This window comes from Moschus berezovskii, chromosome 13, assembly GCF_049115385.1.
Source record: "Moschus berezovskii isolate FMDL1 chromosome 13, NW_MosBer_1.0, whole genome shotgun sequence".
NCBI lineage: Eukaryota > Metazoa > Chordata > Mammalia > Artiodactyla > Moschidae > Moschus > Moschus berezovskii.
This window is the reverse complement of record NC_142472.1, coordinates 70,406,236-70,418,328: the sequence shown is the minus strand read 5'-3', so window position 1 is coordinate 70,418,328 and position 12,093 is coordinate 70,406,236. Positions and strand designations below refer to the sequence as shown.

Sequence of the window (12,093 nt, the reverse complement as noted above, 5' to 3'; positions counted from 1 at the left end):
ATGCATTTTTAAGTAGCCATAATTTTTACAGCAATATTTGTTTTTCGGAAATTCTTAGATTGTGTTCTTTTCAGATAACACTGGATAAAAGTTTGGTGATTTGTGAGCTAAGAGGCCTCCCACACTAGAGCTTTGTAAAGTGGTTATAAATAACTAATTTAGAACACTCGTTATATATAGTTTGTTAGGTTCCCAAACTCTTTCACTAATAAATCATTGCATGAGGTTTCTTGACCAGCAGAGCTAAGAGGGACAGCTGGGATAGGGGTGGATGTATCATGATGCCTGCACACACATACACACACACACATGCACACATACATCATGATGACTTCCCTTTTTGAGGAAACTTACTGAGTTGGACTGAACGATGGTTATTGAATTCTGAAACATTGAAATACTCTTTTAAGGGCTTTCCTGGTGGCTCAGTCATAAAGAATCGCCTGCCAATGCAGGAGATACGAGTTTGATTCCTGGGTTGGGAAGATCCTGTAGAGAAAGAAAGGGTCACCCACTCCAGTATTCTTGCCTGGAGAATTCCATGGACAGAGGAGCCTGGTGGGCTACAGTCCATGAGGTCGCAAAAGAGTCAAACAGGACTTAGCAACGGATAATACCCTTTTAAGATGTGATTAGTAGCTCAATTAAGAAATCTGAATTTTTACTTTTTGTATATGTAAATCCAGGAAAATTGCCTTTTCCCTGTTCTCTTTAGGCATTTGAGATTTAATATGTAGCTAAGATATTTAAGTTTATCCCACAAAATATTTCATAAGGCAGTATATTAAAAATTAGTATACCTTAATATTTTTCTAATATAGAATATTTCAAAAGGAGGAAGAGTTTATAGCAGAATAAAGAAGGCCAATTTCAGTAAAATGAAATTACCCTCATGAACCTACATGAGTAGTTTACTGTGATTCCCTGGGGGAAAAGTACTCAACACATTGCTTTATAAGTTTTATTTAATTCAACTCCCTTAGCTGTATTAAAACTCATAAGTCCCCTGAAATAGCCCATTGTTTCAGAAATTACTCACCCGAGCTTATTTTCTATGAAATTAAAACAGACTCTGCTTTATCCTTTATCTGTCTTCTAAGGATAATTAAGTTCATTAATAAAACATTAAACAAAGAACTTCATTATCCTTTTGTTCCCACTTAGTATAAGTAGGATGCTAATATTCTAAAAGGAGGCCAAGGTTTTATTTTCTCCGTTTTAACTAGATGCATATCTTGGAATTTTGCTAAGTTTTTAAAGATGGGAGGAGGGTAGAAGGAAGGACTGCAGAAAGGATTAAGTTCAATAGAATAAAGTGTGCACGTTTTCCCTTTGGCTTTTTGTCTTCCTGTTTATTGCACATTATAGTCTCATTACCTGAGAACACCTCCAAGAAATGTGTTTTACACGGATAAAGGTTCTGAATTATTCTATGTAACTTTCTATTTTCACTTTATTTGACAAATATGTTATCATCTGTGGTTAGTCGATCTTGTTCCCTACTTAATATCTCCTTGTGGGGTTCAGTATTCACACCTCATCCCCCTCTTTGGCTGTTGCCATTGTCTGATTGATTTCACATTTGTCACTCAGATTGATTTAGCATTTATCACTCAGATAAACAAGCAGAAAACAAATGTGAGGCCCTGTAAGGAGCTGGGTAATGAATGAAATGTATATTTGTTTTCTGCCGGTTTCTGAACAGTCTGTGCACGTGTCCAAAAGTAAGACGAACACCGTATGGTACAAGTCACAGCCTCGGAGCAAGCCAGAGTCACCTGAACCATTCTCTGTGGGGGTTCCTGATTCCTGAGATTGGAAAAGCTTTTCACGAAATAGTGGAGCTAAAGCAGAGACATAGGAAAATTCATAAGGCTTCATATTTCACTTGTGACAGAATCATAGATTATCTAAATAAGCTTCATCAGTTAGTGTGGGAAACAAGACCCCAAGGGAGAACTAAGTCTGATTACTAAATAGAAGCATTATTCTGAAAATTGCACAGAACCCATGTTCCTTTTAAGTACTATATTTAAAGTAGCTTCTTATGTATTTAAAACAGCTTCCTCTACTTAAACAGGGAAATAAATTGAAGCTGGATGTTGTGTGTAAGATGCACTGTAAAGAGATGAGACGTTTCAGGGGCTGACTGCCTGCCCTCTGTATTTGGCCCCGTGAAACCTTAATATGCTTTTGGTAGATCAGTGTTGTTGTCAGATCTCAGAGCATGATTACTGTGATAGCGATCAATCAGACTTAGGGCTAGCTTGGTAGTGGATTTCCAGTTAAATTTCTTTATTCTGTCAGGTGTTATCCAGTCCTTCTCAGTGTTCTGACTCTTAGATTAGGAAATATCATTAGGTACCTGAAAAAATTTCAGACCAAAACGTACATACAGAGAAGTGTGTGTGTGTTAGTTTGACGCATTTTGAACAAGTGAGTACACTCACACAAACAGTTCCTAGAGAAAGAGAACTGTGCCAGCCCCCCAGGAAGACCCCCTCATGCACCCACCCACCCTCAACCCAAGAGCAACCACTATCCAGACTTCAAACACCATAGATCAATTTTGCCCATCTTTGAATTTATATTTTAGTGGCATTGTCCTTTGGTCTCTTTTAATCAGTACTATGTTTATGAGAATCACAGTACCTTTTTTTTTCTTTATCACAAAACATTCTCTTAATCTGCCTTGATAACACTTCTTCCTTGAATCAGACAGTGCCTCGTTTCTTTTCAGCCTTCTGATGAAGACACCGTTAGCCTCAATGTGCCAATGTCAAACATCATGGAAGAAGAACAAATCAAGGAGGACTCCTGCCATCACCTTAGCCCAGTTCAAGGTCTGAGAATGAAGGATGGGAAGAAAGTGCTTGTTTTGTCTTGTTTTGAATATGTGTTCATTTATTTGGCTACACTTGTCTTCGTTGCGACGCTGGGGATCTCCCGTCTTTGTTGTGGCATGGAGGCTTTCGTTGTGGCATATAAACTCTTAGTTGTGTCATCCGGATCCATTTCCCCTACCAGGGATCGAACCCTGGACTGCTGCATTGCGGACGTGGAGTCCTAGCCACTGACCACCAGCGAAGTCTGGCAAAAGTGCTTGTTTTTAAGTTCCAAATGCTGTGTTTAAAATATGTAGAAATATGGCAACAGTATTACAGTAGTTACTGTTTATTGAGCATTTCATATGCACCTGCTGCTGCTGCTAAGTCACTTCAGTCGTGTCCGACTCTGTGCGACCCCATAGACGGCCTCCTACCAGGCTCCCCCGTCCCTGGGATTCTCCAGGCAAGCACACTGGAGTGGGCTGCCATTTCCTTCTCCATCATATGCACCAGGCACTGGCTAATCTGTGAAGGTGATCTCATTTAAAATTAAAAACTCTGACATGGATACTCTAAGCACTCTATTCTATAGCTGAGGAAGTTCTGTTCAGTTCAATCACTCAGTCGTGTCTGACTCTTTGCGACCCCATGGACTGCAGCACCCCAGGCTTCCTTGTCTTTCACCATCTCCTGGAGTTTGCTCAAACTCATGTCCATTGAGTCGGTGATGCCATCCAACCATCTCATCCTCTGTCATCCCCTTCTCTTCCTGGCCTCAATCTTTCCCAGCATCAGAATGTTTTCCAATGAGTCAGTTATTTGCATCAGGTGGCAAAAGTACTAGAGCTTCAGCTTCAGCATCAGTCCTTCCAATGAATATTCATGACTGATTTCCTTTAGGACTGACTGGTTTGATCTCATTGTCGTCCAGGGGACTCTCAAGAGTCTTCTCCAACACCACAGTTAGCATCAATTCTTTGGCACTCAGCTTTCTTTACGGTCCAATTCTCACATCCATACATGATTACTGGAAAAAACATAACTTTGACTGGATGGACATTTGTCGGCAAAGTAATGTCTCTGCTTTTTAATATGCTGTCTAGGTTTGTCATAGCTTTTCTTCCAAGAAGCAAGCGTCTTTTAATTTCATGGCTGCAGTAACTATCTGCAGTGATTTTGGAGCCCAAGGAAAGAAAGTCACTGTTTCCATTGTTTCGCCATCTATTTGCCATGAAGTCATGGAACTGGATGCCGTGATCTTAGTTTTTTGAATATTGAGTTTTAAGCCAGTTTTTTCACTCTCTTCTTTCACTTTCATCAAGAGGCTGTTTATTTAGTTCCTCTTCACTTTCTCCTATAAGGGTGGTGTCATCTGCATATCTGAGGTTATTGATGTTTCTCCCGGCAATCTTGATTCCAGCTTGTGCTTCATCCAGCCCAGAGTTTTGCATGATGTACTCTGTATATAAGTTAATAAGCAGGGTGACGATATATAGCCTTGACATACTCCTTTCCCAATTAGGAACCAGTCTGTTGTTCCATGTCCAGTTCTAACTGTTCCCTCTGTTCTAGAAGTGGCTGCTTTTTGCTGACTAGAAGTCTTTGAGGTCTTCCCAAGTGGCACTAGTGGTAAAGAACTCACCTGCCAATGCAAGAGACATAAGACATGGGTTCAGTCTCTGGGTGGGGAAGATCTCCTGAAGGAAGGCATGGAGACCCACTCCAGTTATTCTTGCCTGGAGAATCCCACGGACAGAGCAGTCTGATGGGCTAGGACTCCATGGGGTCGCAAAGAATCAGAAACGACTGAAGCAACTTAGCAGGCAGGCAGAAATTCTTGAAGGTGATGTGGTCCTACTTGGTTCTTTCCAGCATCCAGAGCAGCTAGAAGAGATCCACCTTTGCTCCTTCCTCCTGTCCTGCAGCATCTGGAACACAGTCCGGTTGGATGAGCTCTGACAGACAGCGCTTTCCTCTCCACCTGGCCCTCATCATAGTCACTTATTGTGTTATGATTTTGGATCCTTAGTTTTGTCCTTTCCCATACTTTCTCACCATGTTCACTAGTTTTTCAAATCCCTAGAATGTTTAGCAGTATACCTGCCATGTATTTAGTAGTTGCTCAGTAACTCTTCACTGAATTTTGAATTTGAAATACTTGTCACATGTTGCTGGGAGCGCAAAAAGCCCACTTTTATATTTTTCTCTTCCCTGTTCCTTAAAACATATTACAGGAGATTTCATTTCTTTCATAAGAAACTGAGCCATCAAGAGGCCCTGACTTTTTAAAATTTTGTTATTTGGAGGATAATTGTTTTGCAGCGTTGTGTTCCTGCGGCACGATGAAGTGCATCAGCTATTTGTATACATTATCCCCTTCCTCTCGGACCTTCCTCCCACCCCACCCCATCCCACTGCTTTAGATCAAGAGGCCTTGATGATTAGATTTGGGGTTTTCTATTTCTTTTACTTTTATTCCCCTTCTTTCTCTTTTTTTCACTTTGTCCTCACATCCGATAGGGAAGATGAAACTCGGGTCATCACCTCCAGAGGAGATCGGGGAGAAGATTGGGAAGCTAGATGATGTATTTTAGAGTCATCTATGTTTCTGTTTATCTGTTTATTAAATCATGCTTTGTCTCTCTCTTTTTATTTTCCTAATAGGGGAATTTCATCAGGAATTTCAACCGGCGCCTTCACTTGTGAGTGACAATGACAACTCAGGAGAAGAGAGAGACCAGTTTTCCCGTGGAACAGATGTGCTCCATTCGGAATTTATAAACTACATTAAGGCAAGTTGAGGATTAACTGTTAATAATTTTTTAACTTACTGAGTTCTGTTTAGCGCCTTAGAGTTTAAGTTCAAGGTTTCCAATCCATAACCTTCACTCTCGGCTTATTGCCACCTTCCTCAGGACTTTGTACCATCTTCTCAACGCCTTGCGTGTCTATCTCCTGAGATGAGGACCTGGTCCCTGCCATCCATACCTATTTGTCTGTGTTGATGTATGATTTTCTTTTGTATTCAGAAATTACTAAGCTTTCCAGTAGTCAGTGCATCATGTCAGTCAAGAAATTTATCAGAATTGCTGTGACCGTCCAGTAAAAGCTAAAACGAAGTTTCACTTGCTTTTCAATGCATCCTAGGAAAATGCTTTTCTTGGGAGCGTATTTATAGTAAAAGGAGAAAAAATGAAGACTTTTAAATGAAAATGTTCCCTTTTTAGGAAGGTTGCTCTGAGGTCACTTATTCCTGAGCAGGTTTAGTGGCGCTGAGATGTTGAAAGGTTGGATGAAGTCACTAAATTGTCAGACGAACCTTCATCAGAGGAGCAGCAACAATGAGGGGAAAACCATCCCTTTACAAAGCTGGTGGTTAAGTTTCTACTTTGTGATAAGTTTACGTGCCTTGGTTTGTTCCTGTCAGTCCTTTGGCCTTGGTCATGGCACCCAGGGATCACGAGGATGATGCTTTTAGTTTAATTCAGATACCTTGTGGGTTGTGAGAGACGGTGGTCTCTGAGTTGCTGTGTTAAAGTCAGGCCTGGGGTCTTTAGGTCCTGGTCCTTATTTCCTGAGGATGGCATTAGGATGGCTGGGCTCTATCTAAACGAATGTCTCTGAGCATCACCTTCGAGGGAACTGGGAGAAAAACAGCTGAATGGTACACTGTAGGAGACTCTGGTTTGCTCAGAACAAACACAGTGATCCTGGCATAGGACGTACATTTGTAGAAAACCTCATTCTTTATTCTGTATATTTAATTCATCAGCTCTTACTTCAGATTATCTCACCCGCACTGCCTCCTTCTGTCCTCCGCCTCCTCCGATGTGGCTTCAGTGGAGCCTCATCACTGCTTATTCTGATGACAGCAGGAGTCCCCCAACCCCTGCAGAACATCCAGCATCCCACCCCCGCCAGGCATTCTCCTAAAGTGAAAATCTCAGACTGTGACTCTCCAGCCGGTGGCTCTCATAGGACGCTCCCACATTTGATGCATGTCTGTCAACTCTGAGACAAGTCTGCCACCAAAACGTGAAAAATTGGGCTTTGGTCTTTCTTCTGTGAACAGTTCAGGTTGAGGGTCTAATGGTGGAAGCCCTGGAAGAAAACAATTAAAGTGATAGTAAAAAAAAAAAAAAAAAAAAAGCATGTTTTTCAGAAAAGCAAGTTTCCTAGATTTAGAGATTTGGGGAGGCACAGGGCTCCATGGAAATGGCTGCTGTACAGAATGGGTCCTGTGGGTGGAGTCTCGGGGAACAAAGGTGAGTGTAGAAACCTACCACGAATGTTTCCTGAGTAAACACTCCTGCAGGAGGCTTCTCTTGGCAGGTGGACAACTCTAACAGTAAAAGAAAACCTAAATCTACAGTGAAAAGTTGTAAACTGAATGGGCCTCGGCTTGCATCTCTTAAAGTGTGAGTGTGTCTGACTGCCATCCAGTGTACTGAATCACTCAGCCCTCGACCATCAAGAGCTCTGTGTTTTATGTGATCATGTCTCCTCTCCTTCACGGAAGTAGCATCTTTTGCTTTTGTAACTACAGTTGATCCTCATTCACATAGTTCTGTTATATAGAGTCCCCTCAAACACTGAATTGTCTAATCCTGAACTGTGGCTCCCATGGGAAATACAGGGTTAGGTTCCTACGAGCCTCTGGTCACATGTTTTTGTTAGCTGGTTGGTATATAACCTGGTTTTATGTGTGTTCCTGCCTCAAGACACTTTATTTAATGTGGATTGTTGGTTTGTTAACATTAAACTTGCAGCCAAGAAAGACTCTGTAACTCGGGCAGAAAGGAAGCTTACCTAACACAGGTGTTTTTTCCTTAAGGTGCATCACAGCCTTCTCACGCTTAGGGTGGTAAGACAGCACTCTGGTACTCCTCTAGGGGGCATTTTTAAAATGCAAAATCACCAAAGAAAAGCGTCAGAGTGTGAAAATGTGATACTGAGTAGACTCTGAAAAGGACACTTTTTTACAGTCTGAAAGCTGAAACAGAAAAGCATGGCTGACCTCACCTTGTTCAGCCTCAACTGCAGAAGTGTATGTTGGGGTTGGGGATTCTGGTTTTTCACCAGGCTCTGTGTGTGTCTGCAGATCACCACAAGTATTGATTTTGGGATGATAAATAGATTTCAGATAGTAGATAAATTCATAAAAACCAAATCAGTGAATAATGTTCATCGACTGTATAGCCATCTAACTTAGCAAAAGTAACCCAGAATGCCCCTATTTTGTACTGAAATAGATGTTTTATACATTTTTTGTTTTATTTTGGCTACTTTTTATTGTGAAACTGAAACTTAGAAATAACCCATGGCTTCTATAGTTGAAACCCAATAGGAAGAGATAAGAAGATGTTTTCTTGGTTATTTCTGGTTGTATATTTCACCCATAAATTTCACTGTCACTTGGATAGAGGTGTAGTAATTTATATATTGATTTTTACTATGCACAAAATGTGTAATCAATATAGGAAAAGTCTAAATGTTTTTCTTTAAAAAAAAAGAGTCAGTGTTTTTCAAGCCAGAGGTTGACATCAAGCAGCTAGATCCCTCCTTAGAAGAAGATTTGTTCTCCATGACACATCTGGAGAGTTGGCTGGGCCTGAGTGTAATAATGTGTCAGAACTTTGACACAGAAAACAATCCTTCTGTCTATTGTACCTTGCTTGCTAGGGGAATGTTCCCACTTTCAGGGATGGCTTCCGTTTTAGCTGTCAGCTGAGTTAAAGCAGCGTTTCTCTGTGTTGGAGATCAAAGTGGAGAACAGCGCATGGAAGTTCCAACAGTGGGATAGCCCTTTCTAAATACTCCTGCGATACTCGTGGGATCATAGGAGAGGGGTGCATTTCAGTGAAATCGGGATGTTTTACACATGAAAACCATCATATGCAATTTGAGGCATTTTCTGTCGTTAAGTCTTTTATGCTTCCCTTTTTTCTAATAGCACACTCAGCGCACACGCAAGCATGTGCACACGCACGCACGCACACACACAGTCCTCACAAACAATAGAATGCACATTTCCATGTAACTGACAAGCTCAGTGGAGAAATTTGTCAACACACACATACACAGAGTCCTCTCACAAACAGTAGAATGCACATTTCCGTGTAACTGACAGGCTCAAAGGAGGAATCTGTCAACATCAGGAGGTGCCAAGAGGGCAATGAGGAATCAAGTTAAGCTTTGCATTTCTGACTCCTAAGTTGTGATCCGGAGCCAGGTTCTCTTTTATCTTTTTTTAAATTTTAATTTGTTGTTGTTGTTATTGTTGAGTTGCTAAGTCGTGTCCGACTCTGCGACCCCATGGACTGCAGAACACCAGGCTTCCATGTCTTTTATTTTTAATTGTGGTAAAATGCATATGACCTAAAACTTACCATCTCAGCCGTTTTTTAAGTGAACATGTCAGTGGTAAGTATATTCACCTTGTGTAACCATCCCCACCATCTATCTCCAAAATTCTTGTCATCTTGTAAAACAGAAGCATTTTACCCCTTAAACGGTAACTTCCCAATCTCTCTCCCCTCTCCTCTGGCAGCTTCCATTCTACTTTATGTCTTTATGAATTCAGCTATTCTAGGGACATCATGTATGTGAAATCATATAGTGTTTTTCTTTTCGGGACTGATTTATTTCACTCAGCATGATGTCCTTAGGGACATCAATGTTGTAACATATATCACAATTTCCTACATTTTTGAAGGCTGGACGATATTCTGTTGTATGTCTAGACCACATTTACTCCATTCATCCATCCACGGCCACTTGGGTCGTTTCCGCTTTTTGGCTGTTGTGAGTAGTGCTGCCATGAACATGGACGGAGGCAGGTTTAGGCTGTTGACTGTCACAGCCAGTGGCTCTCAGAAGACCCATGTGTTCTGTCCATAGGAAAGGACTGAGGCCTGTGAAGAACTATTACGGATAGAAGAGGACGCGCACTGGCCATCCGACAGGACGTGAGTACCCAGGGCTGGGGATGAGCCTCCATCCTGTAAAGTGTATGTTTCAAGTGGAACAGCAGCTCTGTCATGATAGAATCGTGGTCCACTTTTATTTGGGCAAGCTGATAGCTGTGTCCAATGATATTGATCAGAAGGTACAAGTTTATCTGCTGGCGCTTATTGTCATAGTGTTGGGGCCACACAGTACTAGGTCGTACCTCTTCCTTGGCCGTGAATTTTGTCTGATTTGAGGCTGTGGGTAGAATGTGATTCAGGAAATGAGATAGAATTGCTGGACTGAAGATTTCAGCTTACTTTCCTTTGTCTGGACCAACCAACAGCTGGACCTAAAATGATATATTGTCCTGTTCCCACTTCTTTTCCCAGAGTCCTCAAAGCCTGAGAAAACCATATACTTCTGAGGTCTTGGTCTTAAGTCTAATAGTTGCACTATCTAATGTTTATTAAATACCACATGCCAGGCACTGTCCTAAGTCCTTCATAGGCAGTAACTCATTTCCTCTTTACAACAGTCCTATGGGATAAATACTGTTTTTATGCTTCATTTTGCCGATGACAAAACGGAGGCACAGGGAGACTGATCATCTTGCCCCAGGGTTACAGAGGGCTAGGATTGAACCCAAGGAGTCTTGCACCAGATGGCCATCCTTTCCAGTCTATTGCATATAAAGATTTACTTGGCTAGCTTTATGCAGGAGAGCATGAGTGATCTGTCAAGACAGTGAACCTTTTCCAGGGAGTTGAGTTTGGACCATATGGCATAGGGTAGATTTTTGGTTCCCAGGACTTTGTTTTCGATGATCCAGCACATAGGCCTGGACCTTCCATCAAACTTCATGAGGGTTTTCCTCTTAGTGAGAATTTACTCCATCATTAAAAGTTTCTCCACTTATAGAAAGACATTGATTTATGTTCTGTAGCAGAAAGCAGTAACCGTGATCAAATCTCTCTTGCCTTTTAAAAATATTGCAGAGCTCCTTTCAGATTACTGTCTAGTACAGTCAGCTGTTCATTGGATATGCTGAGGAGGAGGAGGATTAGCTTGATTATAGAATCATAGAATTATAGGGAAATGGATTTTATAGAGAAAGAGTTTTTAAATGATGTAAATCTTTGGAAACCCCATTTTCAATCTATATCTGTCGTTCCTAACTCTGCCTGTAAATCAGTATCATCTGTAGACCTTAATAAAATGTTAATGTTCAAGCCCTAGACAACCTGCTTGGGAGTATTGGACCTGCCTTTTTTTTTTTAAAGCACCTTAGATGATTTTACTGCTTAAAGAACCTGGACTGAGAACCACTCAGCTTGTCCATTGCCCTCATGTTACAGTTGAGCAGGTGGGGGCCCAGGGGCATTGAGACTTTGAATGATGTGTGTTACAGCCAAGCTGGCTCCCCCACCCCAGTAACCCTGGAAACCCACCCCACAGAGTTCTGACACATCTCCATTAAAATGCTGAGTTTGTCAAAATCATTTTTGTAATGTTAGTGGATTTTGGTAAGTCTGCTCTTAAGAACCCAGGTGCTGTTCATGTTCTAGTGGTCATTTTCAGTCTCATGCTTGGTTTCATGCTGCAGAATAAGTGCATCCAAAGACCAGGACATCGATATAGCAATGATTGAACAGCTGAGAGAAGCGGTGGATTTGCTGCAAGATCCCAACGGGTATGTGTGTCTTTTCTTGGCCCAGGTTCCATGGGTCCATAATGTACACTCATTTATTGAGTGCATTATCTCAGTTTTTAAAATATCTATACACACAGTATGGGCTCACCAGTAACCACTGAAAAAGAAAAGTTAGTTTTAATTGTCTGTTTTCCCAAGATGCATAAATAAAAGAGTCAAACTTCTGGAGGGATTGAGATCAATTACCCCCTGTTCATCGTTGCTTAAAATTCATTGATCCTTCATGTAATTCATAGGGTGATTTTTGTATAATGTTTAGACAACAGAAATAATCATAGTGCATATTTTATATCAATGAAGTTTAAACCCCTGGAATATAGAAATATAAGAGATTTTCTAAAAAGGGAAAGTATTAATTTATCATGTGCTACCATATTTATTTCTTTTTAAAAATTTTTATTGAAGTATAGTTCATTTACAATGTTGTGTTTAATTTCTGCTATACAGCAAAGTGACTCAGTCATCCATACATATGGTGCCAAGTATATGTTAACTAAATTAAATATTTCCAAAGATTTGGGTGATAATTTTTTAATTGAATTAGTCATTATCAATAATAGGCACTATATGCAGTCAATATAGTTTTTGATTTTTTAGCTGAAG

General features: G+C 40.8%; 1 protein-coding gene across 2 annotated transcripts in view; it reads left to right on the top strand.

Moving 5' to 3' along the window:
* Window positions 1–12,093, top strand: part of LRCH1 (leucine rich repeats and calponin homology domain containing 1) — a 222,550-nt gene that overhangs the window by 160,728 nt on the left and 49,729 nt on the right. For both annotated transcript variants that reach the window (XM_055426088.2, XM_055426087.2), the window contains exons 8-11: window positions 2,741–2,843; window positions 5,493–5,620; window positions 9,729–9,796; window positions 11,383–11,469. In XM_055426088.2, coding sequence (XP_055282063.2) covers window positions 2,741–2,843; window positions 5,493–5,620; window positions 9,729–9,796; window positions 11,383–11,469 — 386 coding nt within the window. The remainder of the gene's footprint in view (window positions 1–2,740; window positions 2,844–5,492; window positions 5,621–9,728; window positions 9,797–11,382; window positions 11,470–12,093) is intronic.